The sequence below is a fragment of the Nematolebias whitei genome, chromosome 19 (genome assembly GCF_014905685.2).
Source record: "Nematolebias whitei isolate Nwh7 chromosome 19, NemWhi1, whole genome shotgun sequence".
NCBI lineage: Eukaryota > Metazoa > Chordata > Actinopteri > Cyprinodontiformes > Rivulidae > Nematolebias > Nematolebias whitei.
The window spans coordinates 37114570-37138371 of NC_056516.1; the positions used below are offsets into that span (position 1 = coordinate 37114570).

At 37.1% G+C, this 23802-nt stretch overlaps 1 protein-coding gene across 1 annotated transcript in view; it reads left to right on the forward strand.

The window, feature by feature from the left end:
* The first annotated feature begins 4229 nt into the window (after positions 1-4229).
* The window catches only part of col11a2 (collagen, type XI, alpha 2), a 40698-nt gene continuing 21125 nt past the window's right edge, over positions 4230-23802 (forward strand). Inside the window, 7 exon segments of the mRNA XM_037693094.1 lie at positions 4230-4502; positions 16651-16812; positions 18645-18855; positions 19040-19202; positions 19365-19487; positions 21145-21166; positions 21169-21263. Coding sequence (XP_037549022.1) covers positions 4385-4502; positions 16651-16812; positions 18645-18855; positions 19040-19202; positions 19365-19487; positions 21145-21166; positions 21169-21263 — 894 coding nt within the window. The 5' untranslated portion in view covers positions 4230-4384.

Genomic DNA, 23802 nt, shown 5'->3' on the forward strand with positions numbered 1-23802 from the left:
GTTATTTTGTGCTGCGTCTGAAAAAGGGTGTGGACACGTTGGAGGAAACAGATTGAAACAGCATCAGTCGAGCTTTCACTCGTTTTATGTTATTTTAATTGCTGTGACAGCAAAATATTAATTGGATATATCATAATTAATGTACAATACATGTTTTAATCATATAAAATGACACATGAAGTCTTTGTCAAATAGCACTTGTTCACCAACAATGACAGCCTTTGACACCACCCATGTGCCAACTGTAGTTGACCAATTGTCTGTGACTCCAGTATTTTTTTTGTTTTTTGTTTGCTAACACACACACGCACATGCACAGCTCTGTGGTTTTGATAAAATGTTTGAGTAGTTTCCTCTCGTTTAGGTCTGGATTGTCCTGATATTTTATCCAAAAGAACCAAAGCACCTTTATTTTACAGTTTAAAAAAATAATCTAAATGACGCTTATTTTAAAATGGATTTGCGAAGAAGTACGTTGATAAGCTCTGATGCCCCACAGCAAGGAAGTTGCCAGTTTAAATCTCAGCTGGGGTGTTTCTGTTTTGAAGTTTCTTCCCATGCATACGCAGGTTTTTTGTAAGTACTCCAGATTCCTCCCACGGCCCATATACATGCATTCTTAGTTAATTAGCAATGCTAAATTAACCTTGTGTGTGCATGATTGTTTGTTTCTCCGTGGCCCTGTGATGGAGTGGTGACCAGTGTGGACCCCGCCTCTCGCCTGAAGACTGCTGAGATAAGACCAAGCCCCAACATGATCAAGTATGTCCAAAATATGAGTATGAACACTGTCTAGTGTATTTTTATTTCTAATTTTAAATCGTTTTGGCATTTAATATTGAAAAATGGTGAGAAAACAGATTATTTGGTGCTTGCGTTTATCCATTAATATTATTTAACATACAGTAGTTGAATAACAACAACACATATTTGACTAGTTTTTGTAATTTTCTGTTCAATCTTATCTGAAGTTGTGTTTTGATTGTCCAAGTTTAAATGGCTAAGATTGAGTTTTATCCCTGAAAATCAGAGAAGGCACATGGTAATTGTTGTCTACGGTTGTTGTAACATGAGAAAAGTTTAAAAAGTAAGGAGATAACAGGGTTTTTGCATTAATGGTAATTAAACACGACACCACCAGAGTTTAGATTTGTTCCTGATAAACCTCGTTTTCAGTCTGAAATGCTGTCGCTGAGTGCAAAGTCTCCTGGGAACTGAACGCTCAGTCTGAGACACATTCAAGTTTGTTTTTGTGAGACTAAGATCTTCAATCCGATTTATTTTGCTCCTAAGCTAAGAAAAATAAAGTCAATTTCTTTCTTGTCCATTGAAAGAGATAACTTTTACCAAACGCATATCGTCAGAACTCTTCAGCGTTATTGTTCATGAAAAAAAAAATTCTTTATTTTTCTGGTCAAAAACAAACAAGTTCTTCTGTCATGTCCTCAGACAAAAGTCAACTTGAATGCTTAAGACAAAAAGAATAAAAACATGCCCACACACTACATGCAACGTCCAACACAAACATAAACCTCAGATGTCTCTTGGGGTGCCTCTTTTTACAGCCTGTGGTGTCTCCTTTCAGAGCAAATAGAGGCCTGGACCAATCAACCTGTCCTCAAAAAGAAACACTCGCTCCAGTGTGTCCAGGAAGCCAAAATAAAGCTCAGAGCTGCCACAATGAGGAAGCGTTTCCTGCAGTTTTGGATTCAGAACAAATACTTTTACAGAGAAAATACCATCTGAGTAACAATTCAGTGTCTGCAAATAGGAAAATAACTCCCAAGCATCCAGCTAAATGACACATTATGAACGTTTTTATGTACATGTTTAAATAAATACACTAATATTTAATTGGCCTCTTCTAACAACCTATTGTTTGTTTGTTCTTACCATCTAAGAAGACAATTTTTTTCCATCTTGGTTTCCTGAAGGTTTATGAAGGCTGTGCTGGTTTTTCTCGTGTTTCCTGGGTGCAGCCACCTGGAGGAATGTTACGAAATGAATCACTGCAGTGATTTTTCTCCAGAGCACAATCACTTTAGTCTGTCATGATTGAGTGACATGTTTCCTTCGTTTGGCAGTCGTCAAGCTCATATACATACAATAAAAATAAAAAATTTAAATCTCTAGATTAAACAAAATGCATTGTGCACTCAAATAAAATACAATGTAATTTGCGTTTGTCAGAAGAGAGAACGTTAATCTGATTTACTGCCTCCTAAGACTAAATTAAAAAAGGTAAATTTTATTTTTGTCTATTGAAAGATTGATAAACCACAGAAATTTCAAGCTTCTTATTTACCGTTTATTCATTTATCATTAAAAAAAATCAATATTTAAAAAAGATTGGTTGCTTCAGTGTAGTCACAGATTTTTAATTTAGTTGAAAGCTCATTTGAAGTAGCTCACAGCTTCTAATTTTTCTCGATCCAGTCTTCGGGTAAACAAAATATTTGTTTTTCCCTTTTCTTTGCTTTTGTTGCTAAGCCCCCAGAATGGATTATAATGGGGGAGTTATCTTGGAAAGTACCACAGATTGCAAACACACCCCTCAGAAAATACAACACAAATGGGGGAAGAAATGAAAAGGTGGTAAGGTTGTGAGCGGTGTAGAGCATCAAGGGATAATTAGGGTTAATTGCTGCTCTCTGGATGTGAAGTCTGCATTCAAAGAAAGTGACTAACTATGGGCTTTGAAAATGCAGAAACATTTAAAAGGTAGACGGCTGGGCACACCGAAGACCTTTGAACATGACAGAGAAGACGCTTTTAAGTGTTTGCAGCATATATGAAGTTTGTTATCTTGTCATTACGTATTTAATGTAAAGAAGATTGAATTATGTTTTACATTTTAATTGTAATAAATGTTTTAAGAAAAAATAAACACTTAAATCATCTGATTATTTTATTGCATGTGCTGCAAAAACTGACCTACTGTTTTATTTTACAAAAGTTATATTGTTCCAGGGTGTCGTAATCCTTTATTAGAAAATAAAACAAAACTTATTTTTGGTCAAAAAGGCCTTCTGTTTAATATGTTTGAAGGGAAAAGGCATTTATTTTAAATATGTGGTTTTTGCTGCAGACACAGAGACTAAAGATTGCTGTGAGGTTCAACACAAGTTGTCAGTTTGTGCGAGTTATTTTTGATTTGTATAAATGCAGATTGTTTGATATGCAATAAAAGCAGCTCCTCCTCACTTCTTTTAGGAGTAACTGAACCAGTGTTTGTATGTGTGTTTAGCTGAATCTGAAAAAAAAATTATTTTTTTTTGTCATTCATTCAAATTTGGTAGCTAAACAATGTTTACAATGTTATAATTTTGTCTCAATTATCAGCACACATTTTTAACAAAGCCTTCATTGTGTAAGCTGTAAGAAAAAAATAATAATTTCCATTTATTTAATTTGTTACATCCAAACTGATCATCTGTAGGACCTTTTATTTATTTTTCTCTTCCAGTTTCAATACCTGAGCAGATGCTTCAACAGGTCACATAAAACTGACCAATCAGATCGAAGGAACTCCTGGACTTGATGAAGGGGGCGTGGTCAGTGGTGCGGACAGAAGTCTGATTGGTTGACTCAGCGCTCACTCATTTCTGTTGCTCAACTCGGTCCAGCTGTCTCGTGTCCAGGTTTACCTGAAGTTCTGCTCGAAGTGCCGAGGCAGCCAGAAACGCACGGGGTGATGGGTAATATGTGAGAAAACGCTTTAGCAGCCATTTTCAGTAAATTTATATTTTTGAGTGAATCAGAATCGAGTAGAAATATTTTTTCACCTCTGCCTTCCCTCTGAGCAACCTCAAACCACAATCAAGCACGTGATTGGTGCGTGTGCGCGCTGATAAATGCCTCATTAACATGTTTAGTTCGCACCCATAAACTCTCTCCTGTACATCAGAGCGCGCAATTACGCACGCCCTCTTTTTGATCTGTCTGCCTCTTTGCCAATCACTCTCTCACTCCACACACGCGCGCGCTTTCATTCTCCGTGTGAGAAAGTAAGAAGGGGAGAGGGAAGGAGAGAGAGGGTGATTCCAGGTCTCTCTCTGCTGCTCTCTCCACTTTGGGTACTCGTACCCAATCTGACTCAATGGGGCTTCAGCACTAAGGGGTTAAACGTTAAAATTAAACACATTTATCAACCCCGTACCCATTTTAGTGTGCAGGTTTTATGCATCAACACATACTTTCGGTAACCCATCAAGGAAAGTCTCCTGGTGAGAGGTGAAGACGTCTCCAGAGGCGTGACTTTTTGTCTGCTGCCTCGCAGAAGGTACAGTCGGGCTCCCCTCCACGGCTGGCTTTCTGTGGGAGGATAACACCCCCCAGATCCTACATTTACAGCTCAACCAGGCCGGCAAACTACTGCAACACTATGGATATTCCAGATTGTCCTTTCCGGAAGAAACGGAGACCCTTGCGCATGGATTTCTCCTCCTTTGTCCTGGTTATTGTGGCGCTCGCCCTGAGCCAAACGACTTCGGCTCTTGCAGGTGAGACACTTTATGATCTTGAGACTTGAATTACATCTTTGTTGTTGCTTTTTTGTGCTTAACTTCTTCTTCCTCGTTACGTCTAATCGGATTAACTGTGTGCGTAATGAATACGCGCATCATATATTATCGGACAGTGGCGCACCTGACTTGCTTCTTTAGGCTTTCCTCGAAGAATGTGGTAAATAATACCCCGCGACGGTGGGCCCCACGGTATCCAAATATGTAAACCTCTTTGGTATTTGTTGCACGGAGACCTGAGCTAGAAGTTTATGCTTTGTGCACTTTGGTCAAATTCCAACAACCTGCCTGGGTAACTTAAGTTTTTAATTTGAGTTTGCTTTCTGACTGGACTGTGTCTTTTGTCAAGTGCATTATCTGTGAGATTTGGTGAGATTTGATTGTTTGAAAAGTTTTAGGCTCAGACCTGAAAAACTAACAATGCAATAAGTGCTAATTTCTGGTTTGTCAGTTTAAAAGTATTAATTGATACATGTACAAATGTGATAGTGGTCACAAACGGGGCTATTCAGGTGTTAAATATGTTTCCTATAAGCTAATTAAAATAAACGTTCATTTCAATTAATGCTTTTTTTCCCCCCCTGTCAAATTATTATTTTCTTGTCTGAGCTGATCCAGGCTGACAGATCTTGATAAATCTGAAGTTAGAATCATAATTTAAAAGTCTTCAATGCAGGATTTTACATTGTTGTAATTGATTTTTATATTTAAATTTAACTGGATTAGATTTTTTTTTTTATGTATTGCCTTTTTTATTATTATCAGGAGTCTTCACCCCTCTTTATCTGGAGAGGGACATGAAGTACAAACACTTGCTATTATTTATTTTGTCACTTTTGTAATGGATTGTTTGTAATATTTTTAGTGAGTATTTTTTGTACAATGCGTGAATTGTGTGCTCTGAATCAAGAGTGCACGTTGCCAACTGTTTACCAGCTCAGCCTGTGCACCAGTCTGTCCATCACTGCCTTCAGAGGAGGAGGGATCTCATTAAAAGTTATGCTAATGAAGCATTTTTAATAAGTTTTGAACATCAGGTTTTACATGTACTATAAAACTATTGGAAGAAGAACTAATCTTGGAAACTAATACGCTTAATACGATCAGTTCCAAGCGATAGCTGCAGAAGATTGTGAACTCCCTGTGAGGTTACAAATGATCAGAATTACTTGAGTTTGTGATTATATATGTTTTACCCTCCTATCCTCTCACTTCCCACAGGCTGTAGAATAGTGGACCCTGGAATAATCTGCATGCAGTGTAGTTCCCTGACGCACCACTAGTTGTCTTTGAGCTGTTTCTGCCACAGAGAACCCATTTATTCTTGATTCTCTTCACCTGAGTCTTCATCAGTTCAACCTAACTGGTCACATTTTTCAGCAAACTCAACTAAATTATCTTTATTCCACTACATAAGCTCCTTTTGACAAATCTAAGTACATTTCTTTTCATAGGACTGTAATGAATGTGTGGCAACGACACGACGTGTCAATTTTAATCGTGAACCAGTTTTTTTTCCACAACCACTTTCTTAAAATATCCAATATTTTCTTTAGAAGTTATATACGTTTTAGTTAGTTTGGACAGCTTGTAGACAATTGCTATAAACTGCACAGTTAGGTTTGTTTGTAAATTATTTTTATTGGTATATTCTGGCAACATTTTCAGCTTCATATTGGGCGGCTGCACCTTCCTGTGGTCTCCTGTGTGTAATCAGGAGGTGAAAGCCAGAGACACTTTTGCTCTTTATGAATAGGTAGCTATGCGGCAGAGCACCTCCGTGGCAGGGGTTTAGGAGTGAAAGCTTATAGTGTCTTCACATCTATGTGTGCTTTGTACAGTTGTGTTTGTGTATTCGTAAGCTATGGATGTTTTCTCACAGCTCGGGGTGTGGAAATGCTTCATCTGCGTGAATGTGCTTCTGTGTGCTGCACGTCGAGCAGACAACATCTCGTAACTTAAAGTACGCTTAAAGAAGTAGTGTTTGGTTTGGTTGGAGGAATCTGTGTTTAAACACTCCTGTTATCTGTAAACGTGTGTCCAGTCTCTGTCCCTGCATTGATCCGGAGCACTGGACAAATGCGTACACAGTGTGAGCGTGCACTATGGTGCAGAAGCAGATGTGGGTGTAAATTGTGACAGCGCCCCACCCAGGCAGTGAAAAACCTATTTAGAGAAAAAAGTGGTCAGAATGTCACATGTTTATTTGTTCTTCTGTGAGAGAATGAAGGGGGGAGGAAAAGACGAGGTGAAGCCATTATCCAGAAAGCTGCGGGCCCAGAAAGGCATGAAAGCTGGGTTTTGTTCCACGGAGGAGAAAATCAGAGGGCGATATTTTCTTGACATGGATGTTCCTTAACCTCATTTCAAAGCAGAGGGGTTCTCAAAGGGCAGTCTGTCTCATTCTGGCTAAACATAACATAACACAACCCTGCCGTCCCTCTCATTCTGCGTCGGTGCCGGTGAATAGAGCTACTATACGTGGAGGCAGAGCAACAGCTCGGTCCTGGGATGGGAATGTGTGGCATTTTAGTCTTCTGCTGGTGTGACTTACACTGACATCTTTAACCTTGTACTGTTGTGTTTCCACTGCTTCATCACCATTTTCTCAGGGAACCACGTGGATTTAGTGATTAGTAGCCTTAGATAGCCTTTTAGTTTAGTTGATTAGTAGTTAAAGTCCATATTTCTTCAATTTACCCTAAGACAGGGGTGTCAAACTCATTTACAAACGGGGGCCAAAATTAAAAGCTTTTTCAAGCTAAGGGCCAGTTTCAGAATCTACATTAACTCAAATCAGATACTTAACACATTTTCTTGGTTGCAGGTTCCTCAAAAAGAGTTTGGTTGGTCTCATTTAATGTTTTCTGTTGCACTTTTGACGTCATAATCGAAGATTACTGAATAAATTCAAGTGAAAAAAGTATTTTACGTTTAAAATAACATCTTGGGGGCCAGATAAGATGTCAACAAGGGCCACATTTGGCCCCTGGGCCTTGAATTTGACATATGTGCCCTAAGACTTACACTGTGGCTCAGTTTTTTTAATTTCCCATTCAAGGTCAGAAACTCCTGACACACTGGTAAGGTGTCCCATTTCAGTAGACGGTAGATCTATTGGTCATCTGGTCATTCAAATGTACCCCTAGAAGGGTTTAATGACAACTATTGACTCGTTAAAACAAAAAAAAATCAGCTAAATGCAAAACGGACAATAAGTTTTACTGTCCTGTTTTGTAATCTCTGCCAATCAGGTGCTTTTGTTCATCAATTTATCACTATAGTACAAATTTGAAATGTTGTGAACATCATCATTACAATTTACTTCGACAAGAACTTAAAAAATTAAGAGCAATTATTTTTTAAGTTGCCAAATACCTGTTGTCCTTTTGCTTTTATTCTATATGTACTCAGATTACCCCACCTGTGCCAGGATTTATAAATCTTCATAAAGCTCACCTCTAAATTTAACAAAGTCTCATACAAAATGGGTGTGTTGGTTGTGGAAATCATCCTAAAAGTTCATGGCAAACAAACTGGTTTGTGTTGCCAGATAATGTCTGCCAGTTTACACACTTTACCAAAATGGAAAGCTGAATGTGTAATTACCAGCATGTCTGAATGTCGACTCAATTAAATTATTATGGGATTTTCTTCTCATTTTATATTTCCTCTCTGTGTAACTGTCTCTGACATAAAGTTTAATGTATAAAAAATGTTCCCTGCTCACAGAGCCTCTTTCAGGACTGCTGACGCGTCTTTTCAGCTCAGTAACTGTGACTTTGCTCAACACCTTTGCTGTCAATCGTTTTGTGGATCCATCCATCAAGTTAAAACTCAGACGGTGGTTGAAAGGAGAAAACACCCAGAAGTCAAAAGTGAAATATGATTTAACACCTTCAGGCCTCGGTTTTAAGGCACGACATTCCCACAAAATGTAAACTTTGAGAAGCGTCTTTTAGACAAAACCACATTAGCAGCGCAGACATGAAGGAACAGAATGAGTAGTTTTTCCTTTTTCCTTAGTTTTACGAGGGATGATTTAGTGGTTTGTTTGTGAGGATAGTTATTCCTTCCAGACTGTCTGTTTTAGTAGAGGATGTACAGTGATGGCAGGCGAGCGTGCCAACTTCATAATGACAGGCTGTCTGTGTAGGATGCTATTCCCAGTCACTGTTATTTTGCTGGAAGGTTATGCAGGAGGTCGCAGAGGCCAGCTGTGTGTTTTAATATAAAATCTTAATGTGCATCATATTTCCAGATATATGTACAGTGCAGACACAGGTTTTCTCCAGGTACTCTGATTCCCTTCCACAGAACAAAAACCTGCATGTTTGGTTCATGGGTAAATCTAAATTGCTCCTGGGTGTGTGAGAGTGTGAATGGTTGTTTGTGTCATTTGTCTCTATGTGTCCGTGTGCTGGACTTGGGCACTGTCCAGGGTGTCCCCCACCTCTTGCACGGTGACTACTGTTAGAAAGGCACCTGCACCCTGTGAGCAGGGAGTCAGTCTGTGCAGACTGAAGAAGTCTTCTGGATAAAAGCTGAAATGTTTCATCAAAGAAGAACCCGTCCAGAGGACCAGACTCAACCTTTTTAGATTTATCTGGATTCTTGAGCATCAACAGGAAATTTAATGTCAAATGGTATTCTTTAAAATAAATAACTGTAGTGAAGCTTATAATTATTTTTTACCTTTGCACTTTAAATATCCTGCTACAGAAATTTAGAACTGTATCTCATATTGTTATAAGAAAACAATTCACTTTTAAATTAATCTCTAAATTATACTTAAAAATTGATCTGGTTAACTGCTGAGTTTCCCAGCATGCTTTGGGTTAAAGAAGTAGAAACATCCTGAAAAAACAGCCAGAAAGACAACATACAATAAACATTTTTTTTTTTTTACATTTTTAAAATTAAGCTTAAAGAAGTGGAAGCATTCTAACTAAAGTTTATATATAATGATTACCTGTTAAATAGAATGTGTCTAAAGGGTTTAAGTTATGAACACAGATTAATAAAGAAAGAGCAAAAATAACAACAAGAATGTAAGTAAGTAAATAAGTATGTAAGTAAATAAGTAAGTAAATAAGTAAGTACTTGAGTAAGTAATTAAGTAAATAAGTAATGGGCTTTCAAATATCCAATGGCAAGGATTTTCAACTCACCTGTAGTAAATTGCATTTCTCATCTACAAATTATGCAAAGGTAAAATATATTAACCTTTTTTTTTGCCTTTTTCATCCCTTGATATAACTTTTTTGTGATTTTTCACTACATGAATACAGTTAATTGAACTGAATTAGTCTGAAATTAGCAGTTTTCAATGAACAATACAGAAACTGTAACAATAAAAGCTGACAAACATGTCCCAGCTTCTCAAACTCCTCTTTGTACACCACCTCTGCACACTTGTTACTGCAGCTAAATACATAAAAACCTCCCAGAATGCTAGACATATTTCTCATGTGGGGATTTCCAGACTGACTGATTCTCATAAAGTGCCGGCTTTATGATCTTATAGCTGTCTTTAACACACAGTAAGTCTGTCTTGTCACCTCTTTGGTGTGTTTGATGTTAACAATCATATCAGCTGCACATTTTTAGATCTATGTCTGCTCCTTTAGTAGGAAATACTAAATTTAAAAAAATTGGAATCTGAAAACATGCTTTAAAAGTTTTTTGCTTTCCCTGATAGAACTCTTATTTATTCTTTAGACATTTCACCTCTTAGCAGCAAGTTATTTTTAAATTATTCTGTAAGTTCAGCTGTGGCACCCTACATATAAAAAGGTTAAAGAGTAAGTGAGCTTGTGTGCTCATCGGTCGTCTAATTTGTACCTTTACTAAATATCTGGTGCACGTGACGGTACGGTGCAGGGAAGTTCTGACTCTCTGGTGGTTAGGGTGCTCCAGTCCCATATGGGCATTGTGGTGTCCGTATCCACCCTCTGATCCAAACTCAGCCTGCAGCCTACATTCACAAAACCGCACAAGACTGCACGATAAAACATGTCGGCATCATCAGTGGGGCACATATAGACTGGCACGGCCCACATAATGGCACACAGGCAGCTGTAGTACTGTATTTGTAGGCCATGACCAACCAGATTCATCAGGAGGAAAAAAAACTAGTAATAGTATTTGAAGGGGGGTACAGAGGTAGTTAAAGCTATTCAGAACGTGCGTAAAGTTGTTTGTAGAAAAGTTGTGCTTTTCCTTGTGGCTGTTCAAATTATTTATTTAAAATGAGGAGATATTGGTCTGTTAAAAACATAAAAACAGAAACATTTTAATGAGAACAAGTTGAGGAGACGGTCTGATACTGTAGGGAGACACATTCAGCTATGATCTTGATTAAACACAATAAAAATACTTAGTCACCAGCTATATTTAGATATTTTTACACGCTCTAATTACTCAGTGTTTGGTTCACATGGAGACAACAGTGTTTTCTTAGACTCTGTGGAAAATGTCTTTGTATGTCTTCTTCAATGTTCTTGCAACTCCTATTTATTTTTTTTATTTTTTTTGCAGTATATTTTGGTTTTTACTTACTTTTGTACTGTAAATAAGCTGCTGTTTTCTATTGGATTTACTCTTTTATTCCCTTCGGATTTTCTAAATATGTATTTTATACAAGTTGTGATGCATTTAGTTTAGAGTTCTTACATTTATACTTCTGTGATTTTTTTTTTCTCTACCTGTACAGCTCCTCAGACATTGTCACATGTTGGAACATCTGCATGTAAAATTAAACCCACACTGACAAACTAAACCCTTAACTTCTAACATCATGTAAATTGTAATACCTCCCTTTGTAAAGCATAGAGACTCAGAGTAGGTTTTCTGTCTGAGTGCACAAGACATTAAAAATAAATTCATAACTACAGATGTCCACGTTGAAAATTACAACCTGCAGCCTGAGTTTTGCTCGTTCTTCTTACCAATGTGGTTGACTGGGTGGATGAAAGACCAGCTGGTGATCGAGGAACAACTGGAGTTTAGTTTACAGTTGTTCATAAAAAAAAATGTTTATAGTGGACTGATTGTGCTTTTAGGACATCTGGCATCATTTCCTTTTCTTGCATGAGTCTCTTTAAACAGTTTAGTCTTGGTAATGATGGTGAGAGGAGGAGAAGTGTTGGGACAGAGAGTAAAAATGAGTTTGAACCACCGGCCTTGTTGACCTGTCGTCAATATAACACGCTCCTCTCGCTCCGTGCGTCTAACAATGTGGATGTTGTGTAAAGGTGAGAGGTGATGGGTCAGAGTGTCAGCTGGAGTGTGTGTCTGGTATTTGGCAAAGTTGTGCCAGAAAAGGAAAGGCTGCATGTGCACACACACATGCACAAGCATCTACGTATCACACAAAAATTTAGTATTAGAGGATATGAAGATTTTCCTTTGAAGTAAACTTTGCAATGATAATAAGTGAGTTATGTGTTGAGGTGTGTGAGTCTGTGTCCATACAAAGGATGCAATACAGAAATACAGTATATATAACATTTAACAGATAGGTAGACATCTTTTCATTAGATCTTTTCAACAATCTACAGACTATTTTAAAAATAATTGATAGATAAAATTAATAGAACAATGAAACATCCTTCTCATTATTTTCAGGGTCTCATGTTGGCTATGGGCTAACCAGCTATCTCCACTTTGCCAATTTGCTTCAATAAAGGAGTGGTGGTGCAGAGGTTAGAGAAGGTGGGCCTGTGATTGGAAGGTCGCCGGTTCAACTGCTCGTACCGGCAACATCAAAATGTGGGTGGAAAAAGTGAAGCACCCTGCCTCCACCCTCATTTGTCCCACTCTGTGCCCTTGAGCAAGGCTCTTAACCCCACCATCTGCTCCCCCCGGGTGCCCTGGATGGCAGCTCTCTGCTCCACAGAGAGGGCTGTGGTAGCTCGGTGGTCTGTGGTTGCGTCAGGAAGGGAAGCCGGTGTAAAAATAATTGGCAAGTGTTCGTGCGAGTTAGTTCGCTGTGGCGACCCCTTAGGGAGCAGCTGAAAGAAGAAGGAAAAAAAAACTATTAACACACAGGCTCAGATTTATGCATCCAACTGCTTTGTGTTGCGGTTTCAACAAAATGAACATTCATCTATTTTCTGTAGCTTCTTTTTTTTTCTGGGTCACAGGGAGCTGGTGACTATTTCCAGCAGTTATACTGGGAGAGGCTGGACAGGTCACAAGTCCATCACAGGGGACACACAGAGACAAACAGCCATTCACACTTTCACTCACACCTAGAGACAATTTAGCCTAACATGCATGTTTTTGGTCTGTGGGAGGAAACCGGAGAACCAAACCCACACGTGCATATGGAGAACATGCACCTGTGTTCTTACAATTACACTTGTCATCTTTTCCTTATTCTTGTAAGACCATCTAACTGTGTTTGGAAATGTGTGTGTGTGTGTGTGTGTGTGTGTGTGGGGGGGGGGGTGTCAGGTTCTCTGCTCTCTACTGTTCAAGACAAGATAATGAAATCAGGTTAGCGCCATCTTGTGACAGCTCTGTAGAACTGCAGCTTCAATGAATCTCAGAAACATACTGTACTGCAGTTTTAACTGCATACCTTATTTTACAGCTTAAAAGCCGCCCTGTGTACCTTTTATATATTTTAACATTTTCTGTAAGGTTGTGATTAAATAGTGGTGAGCACGTTTGGTCAGTTGTGGTTCAGTGCGACTGACAGTGTTACAGTACAACGGTGACAGGATTGTTTCAGTCTCAGCTACATCATAGCACAACGCTCTATTTTACATTAAAAAATCATATTATCTTGGATCACTTTTAAATCAGCTTTAATGGCCTGAATAAAGCCTAATTTCTGAAATATACACATGTTTAATAAATTATCATTACAAGTTAAATAAGTTCTAGTTGTTAAAGAATTAGAGTTTGCTTTGATTTAGAAAAAATACAACAGTCTGCTGATAAAATTGACAGTTTAATCCTTGATATCAATGGAAATAAACTAAATTTGATGTTGTAACTCATCTTTTGATCAATGCATTTATATTTTATAAATCGCATTGTAGGAAAATGTACAGATTCAGTGTTGAAAAAATAGGTGAATGAAGTTCATTGTGTAAATGTGTTTCCAACAAGAGTAAAACAGGATCATTTTAATAATTTTCTTGGGAAAATTGTCTTTTTATTGGACTTTAGCCAATCATTTAGTCCAACTTCTTCTTACATTCAGCCCTGGCTGTGTTCTCACGTGCCTGAAAACCTGTTTCCTGTCTTAATGACAGCCGTGTAATTGGTCCACACTTGCATCAAACATCTGAAACCATCTGTGAGTGCTTATGCTTAAACAATGAGGGAGAAAAAAGGTAAAGAGAGTGAGTTTGTGCATCTCAGCCGTCTGTTTTTCTACCTTGTCTACTTTAATTTGTGTCACTCATCCTGAGAGGTGTGCACGTATGCCTGTGCCGTCTGCACCCTCGTGTGTTGTTTTTTAAGGGTGTGTTTTGGTAGTGATTGTGGTCCTCCAGGCAGGAAGGGCCTCCTCGTCTGCAGATGTGAGCTGGGCAGAGAACAGGGAACAGAGCAGCGCATTGTACTGGACATACTGGGGGAGCTCATGCTGCAATCTGATCCAGGACCCTACCGTTGCAGAACCATGCTGTCTACTGTCACTTCTAACCCCCCTTAAAACACTTACACACTCCAACTTTGCATGAACCTTTCTCTCTCAAACTCTACCTCATCTCCTTCCTTCTACATTTCAAGCTCAGTGTTCACTTGCAAATGTGCAAAAGAATTTAGTTTTTAAAAAGAATTCAGACGTCAAATGTTGATTTTGCCCACTGATTATGAGTTTCGTGGATAACAAATATACCTTCTGAAAATTAGGACTGTTAAGCCACTCTTTTAAAGTATAGATAATTTTCTGTTTGAACTGTCATCTGTTTGCATGTTTCTTAACTAACCAGTTTTCTGTTAAATTACACTTTTATGCAAAATTTTCTCGGATTTTCTGCATGGGATGGTTCAATTAAAATCGCACCAACTTGTATAACTCTCATTTCTACTCTCCTTTTTCTTTTTTTGTCCATTTTCTTCTACATTAACACACCATTTCCTATTTTCGCTCTACCTGATATCTCATCTATATTGTTTCTTCCTATTTCTGTCCTCTTCTTCCTTTTTCTCTCTGATGCAGGATGACATTAATAGGCTGTGGTCTAGACGCCCAGCAGCAATATTATTGTAGCATTTAGCCTCTCTGAATAAATATTACCATTTGTGGGTCCGTTTGACTAACTGTTAACTCTAAAACCCTGGGTGTCACCTAAACATAAGCACCTCTGATGGGGACAGGGAGATTTGAGAACAAAAACAAGGAAGTTTTGCATAAGATTCAAACATAATCCCTTAGAAATATTTTAGAATGCAGTGAAAGCAGGATCACTCCTAGGTTATACCAGTACATTCTTCCAGTTTTTGCTTTTGTGACTGATGTCACAAGTGCCAACTTGAGATCATTTCTGATAGACACTTGTGTTTTGGTCAGGTGCTGCTTGGTCGAGCATTTCAAATCTGAGGGGTGTAATTACACGATTCCTCCATAACTGTATTTGTTTTTCTTGCTACAACACTTGAATATGTTTATAATTGTGGCTACCTAAAGAAAATGAAAGTAGCCTGGGTTTGATCATTGCATGGTGTGATGTAGTTTTTACCAGGGGAATGCATCAGTGACCTGACGAGTTTATTGTGGGAAGTACCACAGCAGGGCTGGCTGTAAATGAATTTAATTGGCTGTTAACGACTAAATTAGCTCTCTGGTTCAGCTCAAACACAGATTGAGGACAAATAAGTTCAGGAAGAGGTGAACTCATGTTCCTGTTTTAGTTCATTTTAAAATCTCAGTCTTCTGGAAAAATAATTACACTACTGTATATTAATTTCAAATTTGCTTAATTTGCTAATTGTTGCCGTGTATACGTCTTTTTTTATGGAGCAAATTGATGTCACACATTTTTATCTTTCCATCTTGAATTAGACTGCAGGGGGCACAGCAGCCACAGAAATAAAATGAAATCTTTTTTTAATGAACGGTTTAAAAAAAAACCAAGCACGATTTAGAAATGTATAAAACAATGTACAGTCTGGACAATGAGAAACTGTTTGAATTATGTTAAGTTAACTAATGGGAGTAAATGCAGATGTATAGATCTCATAAACTTATACATATCTTAGACATAAAAAAGAACAATTAAGCATTCTCAAAAGGCAGGAAATATTTGCAGATACCTTGTTACAGTGTGTTTGATTTCTCTCTGCTCTTCTTGGTTCAAACTTTTATTTTAATTTACGAAGTTGCAATCAAATAAATTCATTTTTCTTAACTTTAAAAGATATGTTTTTACCTGAAGTGTGACAGACAGCCACACTGCCTTTTGGAGCAATCTGAGAAAGTCAACAAGGTTAAACCCAAGTTCAGACTGAAAGCAGAGAAACAGACTGGTTGACCTCGGTGTGTGAAAGTGACGACAGTCTGCCTGCTCCTTTGTGTGTGTGTGCTACAGTATGTTAGCTGCATCATTGACATTTGTGTGCATTTCATTATTTCTGATTGTTCGTAGATGTGAAATTAGGATGTGAAATGATTATGTGATGTCAACGAAATCTTTATTTGACTCAGCAGTTTCACATCAACAGCCACTTGTTCCAGCTGCTTAAAAATGTGAGCAGAACAGAGAGCGCAGTCTCCGTTCTGATGTAAACTGAGCTTTGCTGTACCCACCCTACATTGGTGGTTCAAATACTGTATGTTGTTTGGACTGTTGCCCATCTGCGCCAGCATAGTGCTTTCTTTCTTACAGTATACCTAAATGTACACTGTACACCTTCTCTACCATTCTGCAAGAATATTTAAGATCATTCTTAAGATAAACTTTATTCAAAGCAAGATTTGTAAAATGGCAAACTTGTTGGCAAGAGTTACTGCATAATTAAATCATTAAATGATATCCTTAATCTGTTCAGTGCCATATGCAAAAATGAACTTATACAAGGGTGTGTTCAGCTGAATAACATCTATTTAAAATACTTATTTGAAGCAATGTAATGAATTTCTTTACTTGTTTTTTTTCCTTATCAGATCCAGTGGATGTGTTGCGAGCTCTTCAGGTTCCCACTCTCCCTGAAGGCGTAAAGAAAGTCCCAGGCTTTTGCACATCCCGTCGCTCCAGCAGCCCCGACCATGCTTTCCGTTTCACCAAGAAGGCCCAGGTCTCTGCCCCCACCAAGCAGCTCTTCTCAGGTAGGTCTCAGCTTGAATAAATGTTGTGGTTTTCTAAATCTTTATGAAGACCACACTGTTTATTTGGTGTTCTAAACACCAGAACACATTTTGCCCCATAATCTTATTGAAGCATGCCCTGAACTCAACTGAAATAAATAAATAAATAAATTAAAATAAAATAAAAATAATGAATAAGCAGTTAAGCAGTATTGTTATTATTTCCACAAATAAAATATACCGGGAAAAAAATTGCTTTTTTTCTTGGTGTGGTTATTAAAGGATGTTTGAACACCAAGGCCTCAAATGTCCTAGATATAAATATAAGTTTTGTAATTTCACATAAAAAGGTGTGATTGCATTTTTCTGTTGTAATTTTTATTGTACGATAGTTTAGGGTTGCATTTTAAAACCCACGTAACATTAAACACAGCATTTCTCCAACTTAAAATAAGCACCACCATGACACATCCTCAAAGAAAACATAAACATTTATGATAAATAAATCATAGACTATTATTAAAGCAAAATGACCATTTTATTTTCTGGCTGTCCTTCCTTGGGAAATGTAAATTCTCTCAAGCAAATTTTAACAAGTGCTGTGTAGCATTAAGTGTAATTTCGATTTATACATTAAAACATTTATACATGTATTGTTTTCATTGTATAGTGGAAGTTGTAAGGATAGGTTTCTAAAAACACTTTAAAACCAATCATTCAAGAATTTCTTTCATCTACACTTTTATGAACCACAGAAGAAGAGCACGTCGGTAACCATGGCAACTTCAGGGCTGGCTAATTTATACCGACCACAAAAGCTGCTGTTAAATTTATATTTAATTTTAATAAGAATGGAAAACACGTAAATGTTACTCTGCTGCTGGTAAATATGTGATTTAAACTTTGCAAATGTGTTCTGAAATAACAAAAATGAGCGGATACAAACATTTTAAATTACTTTTCCGCTAACGAATGCTAATATGCTAAAGTTAGCTAAAAATGCTACTGAAATGAATTTCGGTGACTCCCCAGATGTTGTAATACGTATAGTATTTTTCTTTATTTTTATGAATAATCATGTAAAGTTTTAGTGGCTGTATTGGTTTGTAAGCTTAAGATTTGTATATAACGCAGGTAAAGTATATTTGTATACTTCTGTGTTAAATATACCTCAGCTTGAATGTATTTTAAACTAACTTAGTGAGGCTGTTTGTGGCCTATACTAATTATATGGTGCTGTTGTATAAAAACTGTAAATTGTGTAGAAGGTCTTAAACACATTAATTTGAGAATTTAGTTTGACTCGTTGGAGTGAGAAAATAAGACAGAAAGTACCACTTATGTGGTTAAAAAGAAATTCTATAAAGCCAAACCGGATCTTCTGGAGGGTTTTTCTGTTTAACATTCTTGATCCATCTGTGCCTGCCTGCTATTATAAGCTCACATCTTAATGCCAGCTTCACAATCTGATGATGTATGTTAATCCTGATGGATTTTCCCCTTCACTTTAATTTTAACATTAGTGTTGACTATAGTTGTTATGCTGCTTACCTTACAGTTTTGTTTTTTCCTTTTATCTTTCTTGATAACTATATTTTTACATTTTCTTTCATCAGTTCCTAAAGCATTTTCTTGTTTTTCTTATTTTCCTTGATAAAAAAAAGGTTTGCTAGAATGTATGGGCCGGTCTACAGTCCATTTTCTTTCTACAGCACAAATTTATACATTCAATTTTATCATGTCCTTCTTACCTACTTAACAAAAACACCCACAGATCATTCTATAAGTGGTAAATATTGATCAAATAAATATTTTTTTTTTGTTTGTTTCATTATCTGTATTTCCTTCTATAGGCCGTTTCCCAGAGAACTTCTCCATCATGACTCTGATCAAACCCCAAGCTGGTCTCCAAGCCTTCCTCCTCTCTATCTACAGCGAGCAGGGCATCCAGCAACTGGGCATTGAACTTGGACGCTCACCTGTTTTTCTGTATGAGGACCAGAACGGCAAACCAGCTCCCGAGGATTACCCACTTTTCAAAGGCATCAACCTGGCTGATGGCAAGTCAGTAACCAGCAGCAACCAGTTTGTGACTGGTGTAGATTATGATTGTGGTCATGTGGGTGGTTAGAAATAGTAATTTTGTGTATGTTTGAGAAAATATTTATGATTTGGGTGCTATTGTTATTTATGGTAGAAGAAGTCATTATATGGATGTTTGCCTGTGTTTTCTTCTATTTGTCTCTAGGTGGCATCGCATTGCTTTCTCTGTTTCCAAGAAAAATGTGACACTGCTGCTGGACTGCAAGAAGAAGATGACCCGTCCTCTGCCCCGTGGCAATAATGCTGTGGTTGACACCAATGGTATTACAGTGTTTGGAGCTCGTCTGCTTGATGAGGAGGTTTTCCAGGTCAGAATTTTAATCCAGCATATGACTGATAGTACTTCTTCTGGTGTACCCTCTGCTGTTACGCCCTTTTCTACAAAGTCCCTGTAAGAAAAGTGTATACTCTGGAATAGCTGTGTATGAAGTTTTATAAAAGTTGTGCTTGTATCTTTTTTTTATCCACAGGGAGACATTCAGCAACTGTTAATTGCCTCCAACCCTCAGGCAGCCTATGACTTCTGTGAACATTACAGCCCTGACTGTGACTCCCCTCTTCCCAAGACCCAGGCGCAGGACCCTAACACATACGTGAGTAACACCACACACCAGGTTCATACATGTTCTTGCAGGGTACAGTAACTAGCCTTAATTGTTTACGCCTTCTTTGATTTCCTTTTTTTTTTTTTTTTTAACAAAGAAAGCACACCACCACATGTAAATCCAATTAGAATTTTCAAGGCAGATAGATAGCATGTCCTACACAGATAGAGAACCTTTGACTTACACTGGTTTTTATGCTTAAAATCCAACTATTTATGTTCATCTGTAGCTCCAGTGAAGCTGGTCCAATCAGAATCTGTGGACTTTGTTTAAAATTTCTTCTCATTTTCCAACATTCTTCTCATAAATAAACCACTTAGAGAAAATTAAAATACTAGATCAGTTAATTTGATTTACATTTTAATTAGCTTTTTTATTCCTGAATCAAAAGTTAAATATTGTGTCATCAGGTCAGGCAAATACTGGATAGAAAAATATTTAGTGTGTACTATCAGTAAAATATGGGAGGGTACACCAAATGTTTATCACAGTCAAATTTTCAGAGATGTTTATACTAAACATAGTTTTCATCTTGGGTACTACCATAATTGCTTCCTTTTGAGTTGCCTTTTCAAAAGCATCAGTCTTCTGAAACAAAGTCCTCAGGTTCAGATTCAGCCATCTAATAATGCCATCAAAGTCCTGCTTTCCCTTTCTGTCTTTCTCATGCATCTTAGTCATCAGCAACAGATTGTATCCATCCAATTTCTCCCTCACCTTCACAATCTATGTGTCCCTGTGGTCTTTAGAAAGGCAGAGGCATTGTCATATTCCTCCCAGAACTGCACCCTAAAATGGACATAGTTTGTCATGGTATACACTTTTAGCAGTGGATTACTTGTCACTGTTTTCTGCCGTACTGTAACGGAACACAGAAAGGTAGGGGGAAAAGGATAATACAATAACATATGAATGTCTTTTCCTGTTTTGTTTCAATAGGTTCAAATGTAAAGAACCTGTTGAGCACATAAAACATGGAAATACAATTTTGATAGATTTTCTGGTTAAATTTTGGCATAAAAGATTTTGGCTAAGGTGGAACCTTTCTTCTTACTGAGACTGATTGTGCACAATACATCTATAATAGGTTTTGAAAACTGGGAGCTGACATTCCCCTATAACATCAGCTTCATCACAAAGTTATAAACGCTTAAACTTAATCTGTGTTCACACTTTTAAATCACTTAATATTTTATAAGCTTGCATGTTTGATCTAAATCAGTATAAATGTTGGTTTATAGAGCACCTAACTTTTGTAGTTGTTATGTTGATACTGCTGAGATGACTCCTTTTTCAATGAATATAAATCAGTTGTTATATTCATTAGCTTTTTCAGTTGCTTTTATTTTTGATAGTTTTCTCATTCATCAGGGTATTGTCTGTAGACATTTTTAATATTACCAAAGCTGGACAGACTGATGAGGTGAGAAATAAAAGCTTCACATTTGTAAATACCTCTTATTGCTGTCTTTTGCAGTCTTGCAAAATTGTATATTTGCTCTTTTACTCTTTTATTCCTCTTATGCATTAGAAACCCCTTTAATTCTCCTTTTTCTTGCTTTCATGTATCGTCCTGCCCCGTTTCAGCCCAACCCTTTTTGTTCCTTCTAACCAAACAATCCCTCCATGATTTCTTTTCTTTCTGTACTTTGATGAGGAACAGGATGACATGAATACCCCTATTATTATTGTTATTATTATTATTATTAGGAAACAACAGACCTTCCCTCTTCCTTTGCATCCTCTTCTCCCCAACCTGGAGAACACAACCAGGTAAAGTGGGAGCAAGAGAGAGGGAAGACACAATTTGGTTTAGTGGAATGAAAGAGGAATGAGGAAAAGAGAGGGGTATTAAAACAATAACATTGCTATAATGAATCATTATATATTATCATTGGAATATAATGCAAATTTACATGTTTTCTAAAAATATATAATTAAAAACTTGTATAAAAATTTTACATTTTCACTTTTTACAAACTGTGTGCCTCTCATCTTATTACTCTATACCTCTGTTTTTTGTTTTACATCTCACCTTTTTATTAAGTCAGATTGATCTCATACACATTTACTTTATTTCCATCCTCTGTGTCACAAAAGATTAACTTTGCTCCTTGTGATTATTTTGTTTTTTATATTATTTACATGGTGTCATATGTTTATGTAAATTCACATGGTCAAGTGGGGGCACTGGGGGAAGTGTAGGTCCAGCTGTATTATCTTACACACATGCATTTAAGTTCTTTATTTTCCAAAACGGTGCTCTCTTGTACTTCAGATGTTTGTCTTCTTCTTTTCAACTTTATAGCCAAGTAAAATATTTTTTATAAAAAGACTGAAAATGTTTTTTTCAGGTTTGACTGCATAAAAGATAAAATAAAATTATTTAAATTAGTCAGTGTTGTTTCCAGGTTTGTTGACAATAATATATCAACAAGAGGAATTATATAGATTAGTTGTTTGATCTTTGACTATTTTGAGTATGAGCCTAGTAAACATAATTTTATTAATCTGACATATTAGGTATTTAGTTTATAATCACAAGAAAGAAGAGGCTAATACTTTGATTTTTTTTTTCTGGTGTATTTTTATTTACTGACCTTCCTTGCATGTTCTTTGATGATAAACCCTACCTAATTGGGTTCTTCTCAGTTTTTAACAAAATTATTTGTGAGATTTGCAAGTGTTTGATCAAATATTGTTGTTGTCCTGTATTTGCCTGACCACTTAATTATTCTGAAGAATTTGTGTAACTGCATGCACTTGCTGCACCTTTGTGTCATCTATTTAAAATAAATTATATTTCAATGTACAGTTTCAACATAAATCTTCAATGCATGGTTAAACACCAGAGGTTTGTATGGCATGTGTGTATGCTACAGCATATCTCAATAAGATCTGTTTCAGTTTTGTATTACACCTATGGAGTGTATATTTGTCTTAAAGGCTTGTTTTTATTTCATATTTTGTTGTATTTTTTTTAACAGTTTTTCATTTTCTTTGCATGTGTTTTAATCACAGTGGCATGATTTCTAAAAATGATCAGTTTATGATTTATTTTCCAAATTTTGGGATTATTATGTGGCTAACATTGATTTGAACGCCAAACTAACATCAGTTATTTTCTTTGCATGGCTTAACTGCAAAAACCTTCTGTTTTTCAGTTGGACTGTTTAGTGCATTATAACACAGAAGGTCAGTGCACAGTTCTGTGTATGTTTTTGTGTGTTTGTGTGACTTTGTTTAATTTCTTTGTATGTGTGTATTAAACAGCCAGCTTTACCTGACCCCTCAGTGCCTCTACTAAACCATGGCCTCCAGTTCCTGTTAGAACAAAGATGCTGCTTTGTCATGTAATATTGGGAATGGCATTACTGGAGAAAACAGCAAAATCCCAGTAAATATCTTGGTAGTAAATTGTTAATATGTCTTGTTGGTTGTTTTAAGTATTTATTTATGTAGAGGTATTTTGTAACTTGTTTTTGTGCTGTATCCAGTAATGCCTGCACAGTCTCAGTAAATCGTCCAAGCCTTAGCCATCTTTATGTCACTATGTCTCAAAACATCCGCTCTTGTCTCTTTCTCTCTTTCTGTCAATCCCTTGTTTGTGTGTTTTATCTCCTTCCCAACCCCTTTGTGTATCGTTGTTATCTTATACCCTATCTATGCGTCTTTGCCAAATGCACTTCTACATACTAAACAACTCAACCAAATAATAATCGTGGATATTAGAAGAAGGCACTTAATGGAAAAGCTCCTACTAAATCCACTCTTGTCAAAGCTAAACCAACTCCAGCTAAGACAGCCAAGACTGGACCGTACAAACTGGTTGTCAAGCCGGCTATGCCTACCAAAGCTTCCAAGTCTTCTGCAGCCAAGTCATCCAAAGCAAAACCCACTGCAGCAGAACTCCTTTTGTCTAAGATCAAACCAACAGCAACAGCAAAATCCAAACCCACAACTGCTCCAGCTAAGAATGGCAAGAAACCAAATGGTGCAACAAAAGCAAACAGCAATGGCAAGACTGTCCCTGAAAAGAAAGTAAATGGAAATGGAAAATCCCCAACAGAGAAAAAAGTCAGTGGAAATGGAAAGGCGACTGTTGGGTCTAAGGCGAATGGAAATGGCAAAACTGAGAATAAAGTCAATGGTGCGGCTAAAACAAACAACAATAAAGGGACTGGAAATAAAGAAAAAACTAAAACCACTACAAAGACTGTGGATAGTGCAACTAAGTCACCCGTAGGAGTTAATAAAGCACCTAAACCCACAAAGTCATCTAAACCAGAACCTACAAAAGTCA